The 26,106-nt window shown below is 37.5% G+C and overlaps 1 protein-coding gene and 1 long non-coding RNA gene across 17 annotated transcripts in view; one reads left to right on the top strand and one right to left on the bottom strand.

The window, feature by feature from the left end:
• The window catches only part of LOC148056649 (uncharacterized), a 28,549-nt gene extending 17,653 nt beyond the window's left edge, over positions 1-10,896 (bottom strand). Inside the window, exon 1 of the long non-coding RNA XR_015702531.1 lies at positions 10,095-10,896. This is a non-coding gene — a long non-coding RNA (uncharacterized LOC148056649). The remainder of the gene's footprint in view (positions 1-10,094) is intronic.
• ATRX (ATRX chromatin remodeler) overlaps positions 1-26,106 on the top strand; it is an 89,057-nt gene that overhangs the window by 49,861 nt on the left and 13,090 nt on the right. For 14 of the 16 annotated variants that reach the window (XR_015702527.1, XR_015702528.1, XR_015702529.1 and 11 more), the window contains 13 exons: positions 3,161-3,307; positions 3,496-3,673; positions 7,828-7,965; positions 8,911-9,086; positions 10,909-11,026; positions 14,785-14,915; positions 15,209-15,297; positions 15,467-15,639; positions 18,579-18,732; positions 19,028-19,131; positions 21,243-21,351; positions 22,457-22,634; positions 24,033-24,227. Coding sequence is in view for 12 of the 16 variants with exons in the window: in XM_087748412.1 (XP_087604538.1) it covers positions 3,161-3,307; positions 3,496-3,673; positions 7,828-7,965; positions 8,911-9,086; positions 10,909-11,026; positions 14,785-14,915; positions 15,209-15,297; positions 15,467-15,639; positions 18,579-18,732; positions 19,028-19,131; positions 21,243-21,351; positions 22,457-22,634; positions 24,033-24,227 (1,890 nt within the window). In the remaining 4 variants the exon portion in view is untranslated. Of the gene's footprint in view, positions 1-3,160; positions 3,308-3,495; positions 3,674-7,827; positions 7,966-8,910; positions 9,087-10,908; positions 11,027-14,784; positions 14,916-15,208; positions 15,298-15,466; positions 15,640-18,578; positions 18,733-19,027; positions 19,132-21,242; positions 21,352-22,456; positions 22,635-23,567; positions 23,672-24,032; positions 24,228-26,106 lie in introns of those variants that run through there. The other 2 variants (XR_015702530.1, XM_087748413.1) reach the window with 2 other exon arrangements.

Genomic DNA, 26,106 nt, shown 5'->3' with positions numbered 1-26,106 from the left:
AGAACGTTGAAGAAGAAAGGAGGGTAACAGCCTTGAAAAGGCCCTCAGAAAAGCAGGGCCACTTTGGTCTCCCTGTCATTGGCCTTCATTGATGCTGTGTTTCCTGATTTCTGGAGGAGGGAGATATTCCTATATCTTTATCAGGACAACTGGCTAGTGAAATGAATTACTGTGAACCTTTCTGATCTCTGGCTTGAGCTGAATCATTAGAAATCTAACTTACGGCTTCTGCTGTAATTGAATTGGAATTGATTAGAACCGATTTCAACTCTGGATCAATCAGGGCCTTCCTGTGCAAGGAGTGGTTCTTAGCTATAAAGTCACTTGACAGGAGATCTGCCTAGTGCTCTGGTGAGTTTGTGACCGGCAAGTCTAGATCACGTTAGCAGCCAGCACTTGCGCAACACTTCATTCTAAATTCTTTCTTCAAATGCTCCAAATATGGATGCACTTTACTCATTCCCTGGAGTACAGTCTCTTTAGCATGGTGATGATGGTTCTCAAAGAGGTTATTTTCTTCCTACAGTGAGGATGGGATCCTCAAAGCGTCTGTGAGGAAATGCCATTTCACCATCCTCTTCCATCTTGGTCAGTTGTGGTAGAAGCTTCCCCATTGGATTGGGAAGCCCTATCACCTGATCTGAAGGCTCAAGATCTGTTCATTCGTAGAGAGGTCAGTATATCAACGTCCTGGAATTCCAAGCTGTATGAAAGATGTCTCAACATTTTTGTGCCATAGCTAGATTCATAGTCTGCAAGTGACAACACCCAGCTTTGATGACCTTGTTAGTCACTTAGCAAACAAAATGCTGTAAGATCCTGTTCACATGCAGTTAGTCTTTGACACCTGTGTGTTTGGAATGAGGTGTCTCAGGAATTTTTACTCTCTGTAGGGCTCACATCTGCCTTGCTAGTTGGTGGTTAGCATCGTCAGCACACCTGGATGCTGCTAGATAGCTGACTTGGCTTGGCTTGAAGTTTTTCGTTATTATGTTTAGAGACCTGAAATGTGCTCCAAGAGAAAATCTTCAGAGAGAATCTAGCAGGAGGTATCCATTATTCTTTGCCAGCGTTAGCTATGCCTTACTGGCTCAGATGGCTTCCTTATTCTTGTGTCTTCCCTCTAAACCATTGCTACCCAGGATTCTTCAGAAAGTGAAGTTACATGAAAAATACCTAATCCTGCTCTATTCTGACCTAAGTCAGACAAATTTTCTTTAGGACTTGCTGATCCCGAGAGTCGTCTTTCTTGACCTGCGAATTGCAGGCTATAGTCATGGAGCACTTAGGCTGGCGTAACGTCTTCAGATTCTTTAGGTCCCCTAGATTCCTCTGCAAAGAACAGGCTCAAGGGAATCAAGGGAAGTTTGGTTTTTGTGGTTTTCTGATTTGGGGGTTTTTTTGAGTAACGCAGAGCTGTAGGTGATCAGAGGGACCGGGGTCATTCACTACATGCACCATTTAGGTAAAACAAGCTGTAACCTTGGTTGGTTGTGGTGCACAGCATGTGGACCGTATGTTTTTAAGAACTCCAGCTGCAGTGTACATAGTTTTGCTTTGTTTATGGAAGTTGGGGTGACAGACACAATATTTTGACAATGTACAGTCCTATAGAAGAAGACTTTCATACATGATTTGAAAGTCACCTTTGAAGAGTATATTTTTACATGCTTAATTCTAGCTTAGGGTGTTATGGTTCTTCAGGAGTTAATTACACCTTTTACTGGAGATTTGCAATGTTTTGCAGAACTGTTGTGCTTTAATGTAGCAATGCAGTTTGGGTGACTTTGTACGCTTATACTTTATATACTTTAGTTTGATGAAACATTTCACAGCAGAAGCTATTTTTGCATGTGATCCAGATGTGTTCATGACATTCGTTGTGGCTGTAACTTCTGGAAAATGAAAGAAAGCCACAGTTACAAATATGTATCAAGTATTTTTATGGCTAGTGTTTGTACCTTAGATAGTTGGTTTTTTCCTTATGTGGTCGTTTGCCAGTCCTTCTACTGTACTCCGTAATGCCATTACTTGTTAGCTCTTTCAAGAGCTAAATCAACAGTAAGTTTTAGCAGACTTTGCAAACTGCAGAGAAGAATGTCAGTGAAGTATCAGGGAAATAAGGCAATGAGGGACTTGCTGGCTGTCCAGGACATAGGACTTTTGTGATTAATCTTTCATGGGTAGTTTTCGCATCTGAACATGCGATGCTTTGTCTTGATCGCAAAACCACCAGTAATTCCCTTCGTATTGCAGCATCTAAAAGCAGTTTGCTGCCCAGTGTTCCAAGCATAGTTATGCAGTTTGAAATTACTTTGTACAGCATACTAAATCTTGCCAGATACCAAGACTTGATCTGGAAAGAACTTTCGGGATGTTGTACAGTTATGTGGATTAGAATGCAGTCTTCACCATTAAAAGTCTGGTGTGAGAGCTGGAGCTGCCGTGGGATCACTGACTCTTCTGCTCCTGGGTTTTTACAGGTTACCTCTAGTCCTGTCTTTACTTGCTACTGCTCAAAAACAGGCAGCGGAAACCCGGAGTGACATCAAAAGATTTAAGGTTTTTTCCCAGGCCTCAAGGAGGTGTTACCATCTGCAATACATAGCCAGTCTGACTGCAGGCTGAATACTTGGAACGCGTTTCAATAACCTGCTTCAGAGCTCTTTTGAGAGAATTTGCCAATATGTTGAAAAAAACTTGGAAAACATTGATTTAAGGCTAAAGTTCACTTTCAAGAAACTTGATACATTTATGAAGTCCAAAGAGGTGAACTTATTTAATGTTTGAGGCGAGTATTGGGAGAAAGCTTAAAAGTGACCTAATAGGAATTTTTAGCTTATGAAAATGATTGGCGACATGTAAAGGGAGGGTTCCTTATTTATGAAGTTGTTCAGCTATCTGATGCGATGCAAAACTGTGTGTATCTCAGTATGTGAAGGATGTATGCAGCCATGTAACACAGAGTAATAAGTGTATAACTTCAAAATACATGTGTATTAAATTTTAAGCAGTGAGTTGTTTAACAAACAGGAAAAGAATGTTTGAACAAGACTGTTGGTGGTAAGTTCTATATGTGAATATATACTCGTATGCTTCTTTCCTGGTGTTTAATACTCAGTGTTTTATTTGGCATTTTGTCTGTTTTTTCCTCTTGCAGGTAGTCAGTTTTCTTCACACAGTCTTGCTGTGTGACAAGCTGGATTTTCGGACGGCTCTGGTAGTGTGTCCACTGAACACTGCCTTGAACTGGTTGAATGAGTTCGAAAAATGGCAAGAAGGTTTAGAAGATGACGAAAAATTAGAGGTATAAGGCTTAAAAAGAGTTCTTAAAAACGAAATAACGGAACAGTTTGCGTAATTGGAAAGTTCCACCACTCAAAATATAGGCTGTGTGAAAATCTACTTGCATTAATGAGCCTTAGGTATTTAAAAGTTACACCAGTACTTTGGTATTTTAAGAGAAATTCAAGCATATTGTTCCCTCTTTGAAAGGTCTGTGAACTAGCAACTGTGAAGCGCCCTCAAGAGAGAAGCTATATGCTCCAACGTTGGCAAGATGAAGGAGGTGTGATGATAATAGGCTATGAGATGTATCGTAATCTTGCACAAGGCAGGAATGTGAAGAGTAGAAAACTTAAAGAAATATTTAATAAAGCTTTAGTTGATCCAGGTAAGTGAAAATTAATACAAGTATGCATTCTTTTTCTTTTTTCTTTTTTCTTTTTTCTTTTTTCTTTTTTCTTTTTTTTTTTTTTTTGTTTTGTTTCTGATTGATGAAATACAGCATTGGTCTGGTTTATAATTGTACTTGGTGTGCTTGATTTTGTGAAGTTTCAAATAATAGTAGGGCTGTGAATTTTGTTCTGACAGACAAAGGAATTCTTCTAATGGGAAAAATAACTTTGTGATTATTGGCATTGGCCAGTTGGAATTGGCATCTCCAGCTCTGTAGAAAGCCTGTTTGAGCAGCTAAAACATTAATTAATTGTCTGCCAGTTTGACTCACTAAATCACATAATTGCTGTGGAGTCAGGGAAGCTCCAGTACAGTAGCTGATGAACTATTTTTGTGATCACGTTGAATTCACAAGCATTATTCAAGCAATGAAGAAAATGCACTTCTTTCCAGTGGGTTTTCTGACTCCTTCTGTTAATGCTGCAGTTACTAAAAACACAAAAAAAAGGAGAGGAGGCGGGGAACCATGTGCTGTCAGTCTTATTCTGTGTCCGATTTGCTCAGGATACTGCATTTGTTGAGAAAGTTGCCAGGAAAGTCAAAGCTAGAGAAGAAAAGGTGTGAACTGCCGTCTTGAAGTAGTGGTTATGGGACAGTAGCCTGACAGGACAGTAGCTTTGTATTCAGTGGGTCAGTTCTGGTGCAATGATGAGATAAAATGTTATACAGTCTCACAGTGATTGATTTTTGTGGGTTTTTTCCTATGTCTTTATAGTAATATTGTCCTGTCCGTCATGGATTTGTATATGTAACTTCAAAAATATTGGACTGTGGAGCAAGGTGGCATGTTGGGCATGCAATTTTATAGAGGAGACACAGTGACTTGTGTAACCTTCCCTATCCCATCTCTTGTCAATCCCTTGGTTTTACATCCTGCTTATAGGTGTGGTTCTATTCTACTTCCAAACCTCTTTAGACAGCTTAGATATAAGCTATATCTGTAACATGATAGAGCAGTGTTCGTGATTAGGTTAGTGACTTTTCTAGATTTAATCAAGTTCAGAAACTGCAGCGCATTGAGTCTTGTAGGTTTTGCATAATTTCATATGGACATGGAACCCCCTGTTTTATTCTCTTCCTGGAGTAGTTGGTTGGTAGGATGGAATCAGACCGTTAGGAAAACTGATCTTGAAATAACTCTATAATTATTTTTATGTTGCTTCAAATCTTTCTCTATTTTCACTGATTACAAAAAGACAAAAGTGTGCATCTGTTGTTATCCATTAGTTTTTGGAGACATTTGGATTTGCTACATTGAGGAGAAGTATCTTGCAATGACCGTTATTTGTTTCTTGCTATCTTCGGGAATCACAGCACTGGCAATAGGGCAGGCTGCCAGTAAAAGAGTTATGAAGCTATGTGCTGGCTTACTGCTGTGACTGTAAATAGGAAAACCTTTGCCTCTGGGAGCATTTTTAATTTAAAAAGTTGCAAATCTGGTATTTGAGCGATAATTTAATGATATCTGTCTGGTTAAAATGAATACTGCTAGGGTAGACGTATTCTATAGTAGAAGCTTGTATTGCACTGTATACGACAGAAGAGGGGACCAGAAAGGGAAGGTTTAGCCAAAGTTTATGGGTGGAGGAGTGATTTCATTAATTAACCAGCTCTGCTATGTGAAATAATAGCAGGATTATAAACGCATGCAGAGCAACGAATGGTTTCCCACAATGCTTTGTGCAGATGATGAAATGCTCTTTGGTTTATTGATGGCTGTTGTGCTTTGCTTGCAGCATTTCAATAACTTTGTAATTTTTTACTTGTTGCTACTAATAAAAGTTCTATTACTGTTTAAGTTGGAAACTGTGCTTTAATTGGCAGTTGTATGAAGCAGTCATAGGAGGAAAGGGAGAACTGTGTGTAGATTTGCAGCAGAGATCGTTTAAATTAGGTATTATTGCAGTGTTTTAGCAGAAGAGGGAGGTCATGGAGTTTCCTACTTCTGTCAGGGAGGATATGTCCCTTTCTCATAACTCTTATCTCAGATGAAGAAAATGGACTGAATGTTCCCTTGAGGTCCCTTTAAGTTTTACATTCCTGTATAATATTCTGAGAAATGTTCTGTCGATGATGAATTGCGTTCATGTTTTTTTAAGAACAAGGAAAAACCCACAAATTTATGAAAATCCCTGCCACTGAATTGTAGCCAAGATGTTAGTTCAAGATATCAATGCTACATGCCTGCCAAACAAACCACAAATAATTTTACTAAGATAGTTTTTTCATGTTTTTACTATCACTTATTCTAAACAACAGTTTTTGAGGTGGGTTTTTTTGTTTTGTTTTGTGTTTAACTAACCACCTAATGTTAATGAATCATAGTCTTTACTGAAACTGATTTCTGGGGTATTTACACAATTTTGATTGCTATCTATCATTAAGTCTTCATTATCCTTCTTCTCTAATGTACTTTGATTCTGATTGTAAACATAATGTACTAGATCAAACCTATTTCTGAGAATGATATTAGTGTGCAAGCTGTCACATCTGGTGGGGAGACGTTGCAAATCCTTGCAAACGCTTCAGTTCCAGAAAACGGCTCCAAACCATCTCAGTAGTACTGTACACTGCATGAACAGCTTGCTTGCAAGATCCTTACTCTTCGGGAGATACTAGAATGAGGAGGAGAGAAAGCATCTGTCACTATGAAGAGATGTTTGCCTAAAATTAAAGGGAGGCTTTGTGTGTAGCCATTCAGTGTTTTGCATGCTGTCAAAACTGGGGAAGGTACAAAAGTTGCGAAATAATATGGGGACAATTCCTAATTGTCTTCTAGACTTGGTTAAATAGCCAATTTTTTTTTTTCCTGCTTGGAAATCTTCTTTCCTGCTAGGAATCTTCTTGATTCCTTTTCTGTTAGCATGCAAGATTCAAATCGCTTTTTGACACGTAAAATGGCACAATTGAGATGACTGGCACTGGCATTAAATCATGCAAGCGGTCAAAGGGGTAATTGATTCTCTGCTGTTGATCACTGTCCTAGAGTTAATTTTCTTCTTTACAAGGCAGTTTAAAGTTAGTCTGAGGAAAACTGTTCTTAGTAACTTACGAAAGATTAGGTTGTCCATGCTGATAAATACTCCTTTGCCACCTCAAATATCAGCCTCTTTAGAGCTGAATAGATGAACCCAGCTGATGGCTTTGTATATAGCGTTTTCCAAAGGTGCACTTTCCAAAGCTGACTTCATGGTTGATAGCACTGGAATTGAGGTCAGGTTTAGATCTGGTAAAACATTCATTCTAAGTTACTAGTTGGATCCTAGAATATCTTTTACTTCTCCTTTCAAGGAAAGAGCTTCCAGAAATTGCCCTAAATCTGAAAACCATTAGGGTATGTAAGTCTGTTTTGCCAAGTTTGGTAGTATTTACCTTAAACGCCAAATTGTAACACTTAATAATTCTATTAGAGTCGCTTTGCGTACCGTGGAAATGTGTTGTGGTGTGGTTTTGACATTCCTTGTGCAACTCACCTAAAACAGCAGTCTAGAATCCTTGGGCTTATCTTCTGGAAGAAAGCTGAGGACATTTCTGCAGTGACTTTGAGCTACAAGGTGGCAATTCACTTGTCTGTAATTCAAATCAGATTTGATTGTGTCTTATTCTTAGATAAGACTCTTGATTGCACAGTTTATGCCCATTGATACCGACCTGTTGCCTTAATGAAAAATTACTGGTTATCTGATTTTTGGTTTTCTTTAGAATTGACCGAGCACCAGTAGATGGCAGCCTAAGCTGGATTTAAGGCACAGTTTTATGAAGTTTTGACAGGGTGAATGGAAATGTAGACATACACACAAGAGCTGCATGGATAGATAATTTTTATAGGAATATATTGCAGAGCTGTATGTAATCTTTCCCATGAAGACTTTACAAGCAACAGCCCGTAGTTTACCAGAATGGCTACTGTGAATGCTTGTGCAAAGGATGAGTGAAAACCTTAACGGTGCTAAAAAAACCCACCATGAAACACACACACATTTTAAAAAAAACTTAATAACATTAGTAGAACAAATTTTGGATTCTTTAGGCTGCTAATTTCTTTGTGGTTATAAAAGATGGAAGAGATCTAATGTTATTTCTTTCTAGGCCCCGACTTTGTTGTTTGTGATGAAGGGCACATACTAAAAAACGAAGCATCTGCTGTTTCTAAGGCAATGAATTCTATTCGATCTAGGAGAAGAATAATTCTTACAGGAACACCACTGCAAAATAATCTTATAGAATGTGAGTAGTTCTCTGGTTTAAGAAGTGTTTATTTCCTCGAATATACTTTTGACTTTCAGCAATATATAGGTAGATTTAACTTGATTAGAAGAAAAGAATTTGATACAGTGAAGCTGTTTGCTAGGTTTCTATATCTAAACAAACCCTAACAATCTGGTTTTGCATTTTGCATTTTAAGTCATTGTCTCAAGATGTGGCTCCATGATGGTTTAAGCCAAATTAAAATGAAGCCGTTGGGAATCTGGCCTCCCCTCCGTCCTTTCCCTTGGCATGGCCTTACATACATCTGATTCCTCAGGGAGCCTGCATGAGGAGTATCAGAAAATTAACAATGCAGAACTGAATAGCTTTCTGACAGTTTAGTTCCTTGATCTGGCTAACCAAAGGATCAGACGAGTCTCAGCATGTCAAGAGGGGCAGGGAGAGAATGTTCAGAGGGGAAATGGGTGGACCAGGTCTTGCAACAGCATCAATTTAAATTGCTTTAAACCATTGCAGAGCAGTGTTCTCAGTGAACTTACTAAACAGTGATTTATGTTATTGTCTTGGGAATTTCATTATAAACTAGCTTGTAACATTTGCTCCTGTTTTTTAATATGCTGTAATGTTTTTTTTCCTATTAATTAATATGCTTTTGAATCTATTTAAAAATCTTTGCAAATACAAATTTATTATATGATTGCTTTGGTGTAGGGCAGTTTTCAAACTGTGTAACAAACATGATGAGGTAGTTTTAAATCTGACATGCAATTTAGAAGTTAGATCTGTGCCTAGAGTGTGTGTCACTTTAAGATGCCCTTTGTGGAGAAAGTTGGGGTTGTTCGGGTTTTTTTGCTCAACAGAAAGTTCTCGGTTTGAGATATGACACATTTATTTTCTGTTAGAATTAATCCCAGTACTGTACTTTCCATTTTGAACAACGGGAGTCTGATCTTTTTGTCCTAGATCACTGCATGGTTAACTTTATTAAGGAGAATTTGCTTGGTTCAATTAAGGAATTCCGAAATCGATTTATAAATCCAATTCAGAACGGTCAGTGTGCAGACTCGACTCTGGTAGATGTCAGAGTAATGAAGAAGCGTGCACATATTCTCTATGAGATGTTAGCTGGATGCGTTCAGGTAAGAACAGTTTTACTATAATTACTTGAACTAGCTGCAGGGAGGGGGAGGCATTATTTCATCTCATTCTGATAAAAGCACTCAAAGGCCTGTAGACTTGCTATTTGAGAGCTCCACTGAATCCAGCTATTACTCTTGACTTAAATATTTTCGCTAATTACTAGATCTCTGCATTATTTATTGTGACTAGAAAAACTTAACAAAAATGTCATAGCTTTTATCCAAATGTCAGTGTATCCTAAGCAGGACATATAGGTATATTAGGGAATACAGCTGTTTTCCTGCTAGGAGACTAGAAAATTACATGGTAGACTAGGACATCAGTTGCTTTGAAATATTCTCTTTTAATTCCATATGCACATTTAAAGAAGACACATTTAAAAACTGAACTGCCTTAAAAACCGCACAGAAAATTGGTGATCCATGGTTTGTCACTTGGTTCTGAATTCCTTTTTTTTCTGATTTGTGAGAATTGGAACAGTGGGGAAGAGGAGAGAAGATTAATCAGGTCCAAAAGGGTGAAGAACTTGTTACCTTAAAGACCTTAGATGAAAAAAACAAAACAAAACTGCCTAGATTTCCAGAATGAGGGCTGGATTCCTTGCTCTTCAGCTAACCTGCTGTGGCATTGCACCTTGCATGCTATCAGCACGATGTTACTGCTCTTCTCCTCTACAAACCCAGGCACGGGCAGCCTCATCAAAGGTGTGATGCTTAGGTGCCCCTTCCTGGCTGTGCAGGTGTTGGTAGTTGATTAAATAGTCCAAGTGGGCATAGTGGGATAGTCCCACAAGCAGATATTTCTTTCTCCTTGAAAGGCATAAAAAGGTTGATGGCAGTGTGTAAGGCTGGTAAAAGACGTCCTATCATAAAATTACAATCTTGGAAATATGAGTAGTAGTGAGAGGATAGCGTACATAATTCTACACGTCTATTCAGCAGTACGGGAACACAAATCAAAAGACAGAACGAGAAGAGGAACATAAATAGCAAGTAAATCGTACGTGCCTTCAGATGCTGGGCACCCCGCGTTTGTGCAGCATCAGACGGAGCCCAGATGGATTTTCTCACAGCGCGCTGCGCGGAGCAGATCCTGTCCGTAGAGCGCAGCTCTCCCTTTTGGTCATTTAAGCTGCTCTGTAATTTCCTTAGAAGAAAACAACTCTGTTCCTGAAGGATGTTCTTGTGAGAGCTTCGTGCTGCGCTTCTAGATAACAACAAGGCCGTGCAGGTGGCATAATCACCAGTAGCAAGTGGGAGCTGCCTGCAGGCTCCTCTGTTGCAGGGAGCTGGCTTTGGATGGAGAGAAGTAGACTAGCGTAAGAGTCAAAAAAACTGAAAACAAGGAAATTTTGCATTGCTCCAAGCAAGTACTCAGAAACTATGTACTCTAAACCAGAAAACGGTTAACCTGAGTGTGAGTGAGTTCATCTGTGATACAAACATTGATATTAGCTGCTTGACTTAGCCACGCTTTCACAAAAAAAAAGTTCTAGTATTTTAAAAAAACCCACAAAAGTAGTTACCAGAGCAGCTACTGAAGTTGCAGTCAGCTTTGCAAGGACTTGGAACTGGGACAAGGTTAACAGGTCATATACTTTTGACCAGACAACCACATTTACTAGGTAAGATGGGCTTCTGCAGACAGTGCCTGTAATTGGATTGTATTTAGTGGGCTATTTTTTTCCCTTTGTGGTTGGAAAGCATCTGAATCATTGTAATTTATGCATGGTGCTTTGTTGTTTAAGATGCCAGAAGTTCTTAAGTTCTCAGTAGTCGTTTTCATGTTTATATAACTAAAGTACTGTTTGTAAAATTACAGAGGAAAGATTACACAGCATTAACAAAGTTCCTCCCACCAAAATATGAGTATGTTCTAGAAGTTCGAATGACACCTATTCAGTGCAAACTCTACCAGTACTACTTGGATCATTTGACAGGTATGTGCTTACAATTCTGTCAGGTAACAAGACTGATGGTCATTTAATGGCTTTTTGCCATAGTTGGTAGGTCAGGGGTTTTTTAATATGTATTATTGGCTCTACAGATGTGCTTTTCTGCTTCCTGTAATATTTACCTTAGCTCTGAAACTTGAATTCTAGGAAAACATTTGGTTGCACATAAAAATATTTTTTTGAGGAATAATAATATTTGCATCTCTTAACAGTAGTCCACCTTCAGGTTTTGCTTCATCTGTCTTTTCTTCTTTTTCTAAACTTAAAACATAATTGATTTAATGTCTTACTCTTCCAAGACATAAGATATTGACTGTAAGACTGGAGGGAGAGAATGCAAAATTGAGATGTACTGGTGTAAGTGCACAGCCAAGCCTTGCAGTTTCCTTTTGTCATCGCTAGCTGAAGCTGTTACTTGTCAAATACTGGCTTTTTTGTGGAACTATCTCTTCCTTTGTCCTCAAAACCCACAAGTCTGGTTTTTGCAATGACCATGCTTTTCATAAGCTTTCAGTGGGGTCTTGACTGGTCTGTCTTGGGGACTTGCATCTTCCCAATAAAACGTAAACTTGTTTAATTGAATAGGTGTATAAATAAAAAAAAAATATGTTGCTGTGGGCTGGTGTGCTGTTCACTTATATTAGAGATAAGCCACTGCAGCTTGTAATTTTAGTATATCAAAGTATTGGAATATCAGCACTTTTAAATGATACACACATATGTGCCACATAGACTGCTAGAACGGTAATCTCAAGGAACTCTTAGTGAGGTTTTCTGTACCGTCATGCTTCATGCAGCCAGATTCCTCAGCAGCAGTTTTTGGGTTCTGGAGCAATTCTGATTTTTTAAATACCATTTATAATAATTGACTTAACAATCAGGGTTGAGTTCCATAGTCAAGAATGTTTAAGACACTGTTAGGATTTTGTCTAAAGCTTGAAGTGTATATTCGCTTTTTGCAGTGATTACAAAATGTATTCCATAGTCTGTTGTGCCAGTTTATTATATTTTTTTCCACTTGCTAAGCCACCTGTCTCAAAATGCCTGTCTGTTGCTGGTGGATTTTTTTTTTTTTAAACTACTTTTTTTCTATTCTGGTTACTCTCCCAAGTTTAATTACAAGAAAGATGAATTGTATCTCAAATTATGCTATGATTTATAGCAGTACGAAATTCACTGTGTTGTCTTAATGACTTTAGATTCTGGATAGTGCAGTTTGTGATCTCCTAGATAAACTGCCAGCTAGACTTCATTTCCCCAGTCCTGTTGTCTGCTGCCTCTGGTTAAGTTACAGAAGGAAAGAGTTTTGAAGGACCAGTGAAAGTAATTTCACTTCTACTGATACCTCCAGTAATAACTGGATGCCTAGATGCCAACTGCCCCCTTTGCCCTTTTTACTCTAAAGGAGTAAAAACGTTGTGTTTTATTTAAAAAAATATAACCAAAACAAACAAACCCTTCCTCTTACATTAATAGTACTTCAAAACAGTATATAAACAAGCCCAAACCTTTATGTGTAGTGCTGGTTCCTAATCAGTTCTGTACTGCAGTCTGTTCTGTGTTCACTCTTCTTTATATGATGTTCTGAAAAGCAGGTTATTTGTGTTGTGTTTATTTCTGCATCATGCTAAATGCCTCCCAAAAGCTAGTAGCTTAACAATGATAAGCATTAGCTATTTACTTTACAGGCATGCATCAAATGATTTAGGTTAAATCTTTTAGCTCTTCATAGGAACTTATTAATCACGACAGTTGCAGTAGTTTGGTAGGTTATCTTTAGCCTATTTCCAATACAAAGCAGGCCTGGTTTTGTCATTTCAGACTCTCCCAACATTGGCTTTCTTCATCTGCCGTGGTTTTAGATGGCAATGTACATCTTTTACAGACCATTGATTAGCATTAGAGCTAGTGCTGTATGTTTACAACTGTTTTTTTTTTCTTCCTTTCTACGGCAGTCTTTACATACAATGGCTTTCAGTACCTTTTTTTAATAAGGCAGGCAGCAGATCAGACGAAGTAGCCCCCGGTCCAGTGGCCACTAAAGTTAAGGGAAAGGTTTGCTGTGGCGAAAAGCCTATTCCAGTAGCAACTTTGCGACATTGTTGAAGCCATTAATTTATTAACAGGTTGTGTGTGTAATTAACTATAAGAAAATGCACTGCCTGACAGGTTGTTTCATTAATCTGCCTAGACTTTAAGGGCTTAACAAAATTATTTGAGTTTAGCTAAGCTTGCATTTGTCACAAGGGGTTTTACTGTTTCATGACTTACCCAGGCCTCTGTGGGCTGCTTAAACTCCCTACAGGAGTAGAAAGCGTTATCTGCTTTCTCTGTCTTCATCTTGGGTTAGTGTCCTGCCAGTTTGGTCAGCTTAGTCGGTGCCAGGGACAATATGAGAAAGAAGAGGGGAAACGAGAAAGGAAAGACAAACGGCCTCTTTTAGAGAGGAAAAAGCTGTCTAAGCTAACCATGGCTTGTGTTTTCAGAGCAGATCTCTGTGCTGGTTGCTGATGCCCACATTAATTCTTTGCATCACTTTTGTATTTCAAAAGAAGACGACGTGCTTTCTGATTTTCATTAAATAAAAAAGGGAGTCTTGCTACTGACGATAAATATAGAAGGGGAATTGCTGCTTTTCACCTGCAAATTTTTAAAATGACGTTTTTCTGTGCACTGTAGCAGGCATAAACTAAAATACGCATTTTAGATGTGATTTTACCAAGTTTTTCGTTCATTTAATGAAAATGATACATGTTTTCCTTCACTTCTGTAATATAGAAAATTAAGAAGTGTATAGGACTTGTTAATTTGAAACTTGTTAACAGCAAGTTTCTCTGTGATGTTAGCTCAGGTTTAGGGAAGTCAAGTCTAAGAATTTCTGTCCTCCCTACAATTCCATTTCCCACAGTTATAGGGGAGCACAAATGGGAAGATACTTGAAGCTGTTGTACGATTGAAACGTAGCAAGGACTTGCTTTGTTAAAATATTTGTACTCTGTAGACATTTACTGGGATTGTCTTGTGCATTGAGAAGATGCACCGAATAAGCTTTGTGCCTGTTTTGCCGTAGACATTTGATGACTGTGATGCAAGAAATACTATTTTCTTGCAGGTATACATGCCTTAAATTATGCATATAATAAACATGAAAAACAATCTGTTTCAAGAACCTAAAGTTAATGTGCTGCTTAATGAGAAATTGAGACTGCAAAAAAGAAATTTTTAACTGTGTGAACATCGTACTGCTTTGCACTAATTTGTGCTTGGACAATGCAAAAATAGGCTGGGCTTTTTTAGATTCGTTATTGTAACAGTATACTACAGCATTACAAATCATTAAATAAAGGTAGCACAAAATAGTAAGCCAAATTCATTGAAACCTAAATGCAAATTTTATTTTGTGTTTTCTACCTTGGGCTGCTTCTGTCAAACCTAAACAGACATGACTGTCCTTTTAAGAGGATTTGGATTCATTCCTATGCTGAGGAGAAATGTGCTTTTATGTAAAAGTGTAATCATGTTTCTCATTATCAAGAAAAAGGGGAAAATCTAATTTTGACAACTTTAACTAGGAAAAAAATGCCTGTGACTCAGTAATTTGACCTCTTTTACAAGAGACGTTACAATATGATGTGCATCTGGAAAGAACGCTCAGTACTGCACTAACGGATTGTTCAAAGGGGGAACGGTATGTGGCAAACTTACTTCAAGGTTTCGTTCTAAAACCTGAACTTTATTGTCAGGTGTAGGTAGTGGCAATGAAGGTGGAAGAGGCAAAGCTGGAGCTAAACTATTCCAGGATTTCCAGATGTTGAGCAGAATCTGGACTCACCCTTGGTGTTTGCAGCTGGACTATATTAGCAAAGAAAATAAGGTAAATTAGATATATCAAAATACTCTCTATTGAGAACTTTCCAAATAAGCTTTGCCAAATGCTAGGTAAAGTTTCGTCAAATTAATGGAAATCTTTGTTGCTGTGGGGTAATTTTGCTGCTGTTTTTGTCATATTTTTGTTTCTGGGTATGTGTCATTTTTAAAACATTTTACAAGGCCAATCCTTTGTAGAACTTACCATTGTTTAAATGAAGAATAAGCAGATGGCTAAAGGTTTAATAAAAACGTCTGGATAAGCATACTTAATAAAATTTCTGTTTTTTCTCTTTTGAGGGCTATTTTGATGAAGACAGTCTGGATGAGTTCATAGCTTCAGATTCCGATGAAACTTCAATGAGCTTAAGTTCTGATGATTATGCAAAGTAATTGAGCTTTTATCTGTTGTTGTCTGTTGGATTTATTTCCCTAATAGACCTTAAGTGATTTCTATAAAAGCGAATGTTGATTTTCGGTTTTATGTATCTGTTAGAATATGTTCTCTAGCAGTAGACTTTTTAAAAACTAATGGGGTGTACAATGTTACCTTTCTAGGAAAAAAAAATCCAAGGGGAAAAAAGTGAAGAAAGAGTGTAGCTCAAGCGGAAGCGGCAGTGATAATGACGTTGAAGTCATTAAAGTCTGGAATTCAAGATCTCGTGGAGGTGGAGAAGGAAATGCAGAAGAACTTGTAAACAACCCTCCATCTGTTACAAAATCAGATGAAGGTGAGTATAATATCCAAGTCAGTAAAACACAAGGCGGCTTCATTTTGCAAAAGGCGATTTGAGAGGGCTGTCAGGAATTCTGCCTGGTTGCAAAATGGCAAATTCCTTAATTCCATGAACTGCTTCTGTGCTTAACAGCTCCCGCTACTTCTAATAATGTACTCGTGCTGGAAAAACAAGGGGCATCAATTTAGAACTCCGGGGTCTTGTGGCAGGGAAGCGGCACAGTTAATTTTTTTAATTTATAAGTACAAAATGATACAAAGTTAAAGGAACTGTGCTGCTTTTCATCTCTTTTTAAACATATTGGTGAAAGATTAATGGAAAGATTAAGAAATGCTTGTCACTCATTGTTGCACCTGGAATTTGAAATGGATTTTGAGCAAGCAGATATAATGCAGCAGGAATACAAGACCTTTTTAAAGATTGTTATTCAAACTACTTAGCATCTGTACATTTCATTTTTGGATTCTCCTTTAATAATCTAGCTTTTGTCTTGTATCTAGTATCATAGAGCTAGTTTTCTGATTGTATCATTTATTGTGTGTCTAATGACTTTCCCTAAGTAAATGATTTTTTGGGGACAGTTAAGGTGAAAATTTTTTTGGTCCCCATCCCAATGACAAACATATTGTAAACGTGTAACGGGAAGAGTGTGAGTGTGTGTGTGTGGTGGTATAACCCCAGCCAGTGACTAAGCACCAGGCAGCTGCTCGCTCACTCCCCCCTCCTCAGCAGGATGGGGGAGAGACTCGGAAGAGTAAAAGTGAGAAAACTTATGGGTTCAGATAAGAACAGTTTAATAATTGAAATAAAATAAATTAGTGGTAGTAATAATAACATACAAAGCAAGTGATGCATGATGCAGTTGCTCACCACCCGCCAAGCGATGCTCAGCCTGTCCCTGAGCAGCAGTCCCGCCCTCCCAGCCAAATCTCGCCCAGTTTCTATACTGGGCATGATGTCATATGGTATGAAATAGCCCTTTGGCCAGTCTGGGTCAGCCGTCCTGGCTGTGCCCCCTCCCAGCTTCTTGTGTACCGGGCAGAGCAGGGGAAGCGGAAAAGTCCTTGACCGGTGTAAGCACTGCTTAGCAACAACCAAACCATCAGTGTGTTATCAACGTTATTCCCATCCTAAATCCAAAACACAGCACTATACCAGCTACGAGGGAGAAAATTAACTCTATCCCAGCCAAAACTGGGACAGCGTGTCTGTGTAAAATACATACACATACAGATTACATGTATTAAAGTAATTACTTGCATTGTAGGCAGGGTGAGTTTCTCTCTCTGGATGACTTAAATGTTTACCTCTCTCACGCAGCCTTGTTCAATTTAATGTAGGTACAGAATTTCTAAACAAACATTTGATGCTGCACCGGACAAGGTTTGTGGGTGTTGGAGGCCCTTCTGCAAAGTTTAGGGGTGAAGATAGAAATAAACAGGTCACGTATACAGGATTTTCCCTCAGCACATCTAGGTCTCTTATTTGGTTAACTTGTTCATTCTTTGTTCTAGTATTGAAAAATACATTTTTTAAAAGCTTGTATGAAGGAAGGCTCAAATGTGAGTTCTGTCAAGATCAGTTCTGTCTTGCACCTGCAATTTACTGGTGTCTCACGATTGATTTGCGGTGCGTAGTCTGAAAATGTAAATGTTTTGAATTGTTCATGAGATAGAACACTTCTCCTATTATGTAAGTAAATATTTCAGTAGATCAAAGTCTGTATGTGAAAAAAGTTAGTGTTATAAATCTAATTAATTAATTTTTATCACTCTAATGCAAAGGAGGTTAAAGTGAAGATCATAGAAATATCATAAAAGAAATTAAGTAATGTAAATCAAGATAATTCATGGTTCTTGTCTGCCTTTCTGCTTCTGATTATAATGCTGAATATATGCTTTCTCCTGGTTGAATTCAGAATAAACATAATGGGAGTATCATTAAAGATCGGAATGTAAAGACCTTCTGCGTGGGTGATACAGACCGCAGCAGACTTGTTCAGCTAGGTGCATAGTGATTTTGGTGTATTTTTACAATGACAAACTGAATTTTGTAATTCGTTCTAGTACTTATACATTTTTGAGGGGTTAAGTCAAATTAACAAAGTTAACTTGTAAGATAGTAACATGTTAAAAATGGGATTGTTCCCATGTATGTATTTTACAGGTTTTGTTAGTGTAATAATGTCTTAGCAGATGAGCAGACAAGAAACTTCCTTAAAGAACTTCGCAAAAAGGCAGCATATGATGGTGGAATTTGTTTGGTTTTTTCCCTCTATTGTGAATTAATGTAAAAGGCAGGGGGAGTTGGTTTTTTTTTCCCCTATATGCTAATGTTGTCTTCTAAATTAGCTTAGGGAAAAAAGCTCCTAATTCTGAGCCTAAGAGAAGTAAGAGGAGGTGGTTTACTGGTTTCATCTTAAACACCTGTACTATTGTAACATTTGGAAGCTTTCTTCCAGAGAGTTCGTCTTGATAGATGAACTAGGTAACCCAGAAGACCACTCTCTTTCTTTTTCCAACAATTTCAGGTGTTTGTTTGAGATTCAGAATAATTTTCTTTATGGAAAGCTTCTTGTCAGTGGCTCTGACATTTATGGATGAGTGTTCGAAGATGCGTACTTGTTGGAAACAAAGCTGTTGATAAATACTCTTGGGGAAAGATGGAGATGGTAGAACTATTTGTCCAAATATCCTGCAACACAAAAAGGGGATTTGTGACTGTTATTGATGACTTGTGCTATTGATAACCGCTAATCTGGTAATTGCTAATAGTGCAAACACAATTTTTTCTTTGCCTATTTAACTCTTTTCATACCAGTTAAGGCTAGTAATGAGGAAACAGTTCTGTAGTTCAGATGTTTCAAAGCATTTAAATGGAGACCATGCCTTCATCTTTTAATTTTTTTTTTTTTTTTACTTTGTTTTTTATAGGTAAAGCTACATCCTCTTCCAACCCTGGTAGCCCAGCGCCAGATTGGTACAAAGATTTTGTCACTGATGCGGATGCTGAAGTGTTGGAACATTCTGGGAAAATGGTGCTCCTCTTTGAAATTCTTCGAATGGCAGAGGAGCTTGGAGACAAAGTGTAAGTCAGTTCTAGAAATATTTTTAATGACCTTATAAATATATTAGTCTGACAGTGTTCTTCATTCAGTCTTCATAATGCTGTAGCTCAGTTTTCTGAAGCAAGTGTGCATGCTACATTCATTTTTATACGTGAGTTTTCCCATACATGCATGTACTCCACCAAAGTCCTTGTGTCTAGAAAGGCTGTTTGTTTCGAAGGTAGTATCAGAGTGAGGAGGGAAGAAAAATAAAACAATACAATAATTAAAGTAACCTCAGAGGTGAATTTTGTGTTTCCCTGTTTTTGTTTTCAGCCTAGTGTTTAGCCAGTCCCTAATATCTCTGGATTTGATAGAAGATTTTCTGGAGCTGGCGAACAGGGAGAAAACTGACAAAGAGAAGCCTCCTATTTATAAAGGTGAGCGTTAACCTTGAACAATTGCAAAGCTAATAACTCTTCTACAAGTCTCTATCAGTCCAAAGGGAATGGATTTGAAATAACTGTTTCCATTGGAAGTATTCTATGCTCTGTACCGTTCCTGAGGCTGGCAGGATTATTGGTCTCCTCTGCAGGTGGTCTCTGGTATCCCATTATGGAATCTTGCATCTGATTTCATTCTGTATCATCTGTGCTTAATATAGCCGAAGCAGTTTAAGTGTTCATCATCTGAAAGGAGAGAAGGCATTTTGTTAAATTCTGTACAAAAGTGATGTTCTGTGCTGATGCGTGGCAAATTCTGATCTTTCCTACTGGGAGAGAGATAATGAAAGGAAATTAGACTCCTTGAAAACTGTGTGTAGAACATGCAAAATGTGAATTTAGGCTTTATCTGTACTGCAGTAGATTATTTTATGGATTTCATAAGGGAGCAAAGTATTGAATTAATTATTATCCTAGTGGTGCTCAAATGGCAAGGAATTTCTCGCTAGCCAGACACGTCCTCTGTGTAGGCTGTTTCTTCTCTTTACTCTCTGAGATCCTCCCAGAGCTCCCGATGATGATGTAGTTCATCTTTATGTGAAGTGTCAGTTCCCAGTACATGTTGATTGAAGAATTCCTTTGAATCTGCCATTCCTTTCAAATATCTTACTTCTGAGTCTAAATATGCTGAACAGTTGCAGAAGAGAAATGTGACTTAGTGATATCAACACCATAGTTAGATGAAGATCTCCAGTATCTCTCTCTCTCTCTCAGATTTATTGTTTCTGGCTGTTGCTTCCTTAGCTTCTGAACATTTGTCATCTTGAGATGTTATGAACTGTCTGTATTTTAGGGAGTTTGTGCCTTTAGTCTGAGATAATGTTTTAAGGGGTGGGTTTTTTTCATTTGTGGTAGTTCTTTTGGTAAGCAATTAGACTGTGTATCATAGGAAGATTCACCATATAGAGACCTTCCTGACATAACTCAACAATCTGTTTCTCATAATTGACTGTATTGAGCAGTGCTGTCTCCTAAAAATGCTATTTTCTTTATAATTGATGGCACAGTGGGGTTCATTTTGTGTACATATACCTTGATGGCCAAAGAAAATGAAAGGTTTCTTGTGAATTGGGGAGAGAAGAAAATCTTCTACCAGCTGTAATTATTTTTTTTTCCCCCCCATCTGGCGAGAAGTAGCCATAACTCACAAGGTAATTAAACTCAAAAAGATTTTTCTGAATTTCAGTTCCAAAATTATTAGACCTTGGCTTTTGAAATCTCCTTTTGAGCATTTACTTATGAATGCTATTTGTATGGGAGAGCCTTCTTATACTAATTGTGTAACATGAAGCTACACAGATCAATTAGAAAAATACAATTAGTACTATAATGCCTAAAGATTACATGTAGTTACTTTCTAAAATTAACTTTGGCTCCAAGTAAAGGCGTATCTCTACAAACGTGTATATGCAACTACAAATAGTGAAAAATAAGAGGAACTGCCCCAGAAAAGCTCAGGTCTTTTCAAATACTTCAATTAAAATTTAATCTTGGAACAGAATTTGATTATAAATTCGTATCTTTAAATTCCAATCAGTATAAAATTGCTTTGAGGAGTTTCGTTTAATACCAGTTGATGTTTTTGTAAAAAATAAAATCTTAGGAAGAAGTGGATAGTGATAGATGCCGGATACTTTTTGCAAGGTAAAATGATATTGACAACATTTATTTTATTCTGTTTTTGAATCATTTTAGATAAAATTGGTTTAGGGTTTGCAGGAGCTGTTGCAGGCTTGTGCATGATCATTTTCATCACAAATGCAATTGCTATTGTTTTCTGTCATGTTACATATTTTATATTTTGTTACGCAAGCTTCACTACATAATTTTCAAGGCATGCCTGTGGCAAGCACCTATATCTTCCAAAAACAGTCTCTATCTTGAATAACCTATGGTCTTCTCCCATTGTTCTAAAAATGTCAGAAAATGGTATATTTTATGTTTCATATTTGTTCTTTTGCTATTTAGAGAGTTGTGTATATCCAGTATTACCAGTCTGGTTACTTAGGCAATCAGCATTTTAATAATTTGAGTATTAACGTTTATAGGTGAAGGAAAATGGTTCAGAAACATTGATTACTATCGCTTAGATGGTTCAACTACAGCTCAGTCAAGAAAGAAATGGGCTGAAGAATTTAATGATGAAACTAACGTGAGGTGAGATGTCTTCTGATATATATGATATGCTTAATTTTCCCCCTTCTCCTTCTTTTGTTCCCTGTTTCTTTGTTACTTGTATTAGCTTAATGACCCCTTAAGGCTAGGCAAGTATCACAGTGTTGTCTGGTGCAGAACTTTCGCAGAAAATGGGCAACAGCAATAGGTTTCTGGTTTCCTGAGGTTATTTCCATTTGTGCTGATCAATACTTGCTCCGTGTTTCCTTGCTGTTTTCATTCTTATTTAGATTGTAAGCAATTTGGATCAGAGACAGTCTTTTTATTACAATTGCTTGACAGGATATAAGGACCTGGGGAGGCGAGAGCCCCGTGGGGTCTGGCCAGGAGACAGCAAGTCACTTGGCCAGTCGAAGGATGTAGCTCTCCTAGCTATCTCCAGAGTTGTCTCCCAGCCGTCCGCTGCTCATACAAGATGGGACTTTCAAGTCTGATTCGGATAGGTAGATAGATACAAACTTGTACAAGTTTAATCAAGTTAAGGAGCTTTGCCTTCCTAGATTTGCTTAAAAAATAAAATATGTAGTTATGTTGCAGTCATTTACAATGTACGGGGGGAAAAAAAAAGTTAAATGGAACAAAGTAAACTAATTCAGTGCTAATACTCTTAAATAATTTATTCTGCCAGGTATCTGTCAAGAGCTCATTTTCAGTTGAACCTGAGTGAGATGGTATTGAAAAAAAGCAGATGCATCAAAGAGACAGTGTCATTGTAGAGTTATCCTGAAAGTTTGCTAGCCAGGATAACAGTTTCAATAGCATGGGATATGCCTGTTTAAAATTATGGTTTAATTTGATATAACTAAATTTATTAGAGTTTGAAAATGCAAAACCAAAACTTTTTTCTTACCCACCAGTTTTTCTTAACAGTTGGTTTGCAAAAGGCCCTGATCTATATTTCTGGGAGCTTATGTGTTGGTAAAAGTGTTGTCCTTGTAAAGCCTGCATCTCTTTTATGCTTAATACAGTATTTTAATGAAGTTTTTGAGTTATTTCAGTGTATGAACAACTCTATAGTAACATAGCAACATGGGAACAGTAGTTGTTTTCCAAAACATTAAAATTTTGCAACTTTTCTCTATTGCAGAGGCCGCTTGTTTATTATATCCACTAAAGCAGGTTCCCTCGGAATTAATCTCGTGGCTGCTAATAGAGTAATCATCTTTGACGCTTCGTGGAACCCATCGTATGACATCCAGAGTATTTTCAGAGTTTACCGCTTTGGGCAGAACAAACCTGTGTTTGTGTACAGGTTTTTGGCTCAGGTAGGTTTCTGTGATATTTTTGTGATATTCTGGTCCTGCAATCAAATTTGTAAACTAACTGTTTGGACTGTAACTATTTGGACTTGTGTTGAAGTAGTGGTGCACACTGATGCAGTCATCTTCCAGCCCTAATCTGATAGCAGTATTTGGCCACTGAAAAAGCTCTTGAAGGAAAGATGGGTAAAATAAATAACAACTGAAATTATTTCCTGTTAAGCTCACCTCATCTGACACTTTGTGTAACACAAATTCTGGAATTCTAGCAGTGATTCACACGTCCAGACTCCGAATAGTGTTCTCAGCTTTTTTAATTTGCACACCACTAAAAATTCTTAATTGAATAGACTGCATAGAGGATGGTCGTTGTTAGGCAATAGGCTTGCTCAGTGTGGCTGTCTTCTACAGACCCCTGGTCCGTGGGCCCCCGATGGTCCAACTGGAATGAAAACACAGGGAGCTGGAGAATTTTTTAGAAAAAGGCATCCAGTCATGATTTGAAAACTTGTATCACACCCTACAGATACTAAAGATGTGTAATAATTCTGATGGTCACTGATCTATGTGTTTTTTAAGGATAATGCCATTATTTCTGTTAGGAAGTACGTTGCTTCATCTTCTAGTTCTTGAGGTGTTAGACTGAAGACCTTTTCCCAGTAACAGTACTTAACTCTTGATCAAGTCACTATTTACTTGCCAACTTAAACAGATTACTTTTTGTAACATGTTAGTGTCAGACATGTTGTTTTTTCTTCAGGCTTCAGTCTATTTTTGTAGTTTTCTATGTGCACTTTTGAACTGTTGATATCCTTTTTAAATTACGATGTTCAGAACAGGCTGTGCTGTTCTCATACTTCTCAAAGTCGTCTTTTTTTTTCTTTAAAAAAAAAAGTAATTTTCCTTTTTTCATCAAAGATCTAATTCTTTCATACACAGCTGTGATGAATTAGACTTGACTGCTTCCCTTCCCCTCTCCTCTCCACCCCAGTGGTACGGTATCCGTTTTCCTTTTTACAGGCTGCTCAAAGCAGCAAAATAAGGTACGTGCTGGGGAAATTGCCATTTTTTTGGTCATAATCCTACTTTGGAGAACTGAAGCAAAAACCTATCTCTTCAAAACACTACTGAAAAAATACGTTTCTTACTCTAGTCAACAGCTAGATGACATCTGTCACATACACAATTCACGTTACTTTGTGTGCACTTCCACGAGGTGGTTTTTCTTTTTTTTTCTCAGCAAACAAAGTGTTTTCAGGTAACTTGTAGATACAGGGTCAAAGAAACGAGGAAAATAGAGCACTGTTACGTTGTTATTCTAGCTCTTTTGTATCTATTATTTTTTTTCCCTATATGACAAGAAGGTCTGGCATTTGTATGACAGTGAGTGTCTTCATTTTTCAGGGAACGATGGAAGATAAGATCTATGATCGTCAGGTAACAAAGCAGTCATTGTCTTTCCGGGTTGTCGACCAACAGCAAGTTGAACGTCATTTTACTATGAATGAACTTACAGAGCTGTACACTTTTGAGCCAGATTTGCTGGATGATCCTAATTCAGAAAAGAAAAAGAAGAGAGATACGCCAATGTTGCCAAAAGTAAGTTGATGCACATCACTAGGAATTATATGCTATAAAAGTAACTTACATCTGTTTAAGGACATATGGGGTATTTGATCTTGGAAGGAGAAGAGTGCTCTATTTTCACTGTAGAGCAGTATTTTTCACTTCAAATGGAGGTGAATAGCAAGTAACACAGTAAAATATGTAATTAATATAATGAATGGTATAATGACCTAGATAATGAGTTTCCCTTTGATGTAATTGACCGTATAAGAAAAAGATCTTCAGTTAAAAGACAAAAATTTTAAGTCAGAACAAACAAATACACTTTTTCACACAGTTTTTGTAGACAATCACTTACACCATTTACACAACTTGGAACGCTGACATTCTGTACTCGAGATAATATGAAGTAGTGATGTCAGACCTTTTCCCGACTTGGCGCTAAATGAACTTTCAAGATCACAATGGTTTGGTTTCACTGTGGCCTGCCTAAATCTATTTTTAATGGATGTGGCATGTGTAGTAGGGGTTCACTGTCACTGCTCTAGGTAGTAGTGGTTCACTATCCTATGTGATACTTAGGGAACTGAAAAAGTTGCTAACTGAATTTAAAAGTAAAAACTACAACTTTTACAGTCAGGCAGGAGTAAACTTCAGGGGAAAGAATAACTGGTTCAGTTATTCTTTTTTTTCCAAGTCAGTTTGTATTTAGGACTAGGCTAAGGTTTTGTACTTTGTCTAATTTATGTGGTCTGCTAAAGACCAATTCATCATTAAGCTGTTGTGCAATTATCTTTGCTTCTTACCAGGCGACTAGCTAGTACACAGTAGCACGTAAACATGTGGCCCGTAGTTAGTTAACTGGTTAAATTTCTGAGTTAGTACTGTGTTTAGGTCATCATGCAGTGTCTGGGTGTGGGGAGGGAGGTTTCCCAGTTTGTAAATCTATTAATTTCCAAGGAAAAATGGTGTGTTTTCCATTCTAGACTATCTGTAGACTACTATAATATAATAAATTGTGGTCAGGCATCACATTGGCATTCTTAATAGTTAAGCCATTCTCTGGAACAGTCTGTTAGACCACCTACAGAGTCAGTGCAGCTGCCGGGGGGGGATTTAGGAAGTGTTAGCCCTATAAGTGTTAGTCACTGTTACACATGCATTTTAAAACCCTTGAAAACAAACTTTAATGACTATATCTAAGCTCTTTTTATTACAGTGTTTCTCACTGTAAGCAGTAAATTGTAGATAACTGAAAATTTTATTCTACCTTTTTACTACATTGTACATTTTTATTTTGGCAAATTCAGGGGTTTTAAGTCCTAAAACATCCTCCTTTAGGTTGTAATGAATAGTATTTATTTTATCTTTTTTACGTTTTTGGTTATTTTATGCCATATACATTTATGCTTCCACAAACTCATAGCTAATGCATCACCATTTGCTGCTGCTGCTGCTACTTATTTTTAAGAAAATAAAATTAGGTCGAAAACCTACGAAGCAACTGAGTATGTTTACTCAAAGCATTGATCAATCCAATGCAATATTTATATTTTGAAAGTTACTTGTTTTCTTTTACAATAATAAATCAATTAATTAATGAAGTATAATGTAAAAGAGAGTTTACAAACTCCAAACTTACTTTATCAATCAGTTTTAAATATTAAGTTCCATGTTAATTCCCTTCCAACCATCAGTGTAAGGTTCGTGTAAGTTAAGTTGAATACAAGCTTTTAACCTAGTCCCTGGCTGTAAGTAGAGCAAATGTGTGTACTGGAATTCCCTTTGGTTTTTTCATAGTTTTAGCAAATGGTATTGAATAGAATTTCATCCTTTTAAAGATGTGCGCCTTAGTACATACTGTGTGCAAATTTCTAATCTCTTTTTTTTTATTTGTTGGTTGAAAAGGCTA

Source organism: Nipponia nippon, unplaced genomic scaffold, assembly GCF_047370975.1.
Source record: "Nipponia nippon isolate SJK-2023a ecotype South Korea unplaced genomic scaffold, ASM4737097v1 scaffold_12, whole genome shotgun sequence".
Classification (NCBI taxonomy): Eukaryota; Metazoa; Chordata; class Aves; order Pelecaniformes; family Threskiornithidae; genus Nipponia; species Nipponia nippon.
Note: the sequence above shows the minus strand (reverse complement) of the source record. Positions and strands in the feature narration are given on the sequence as shown.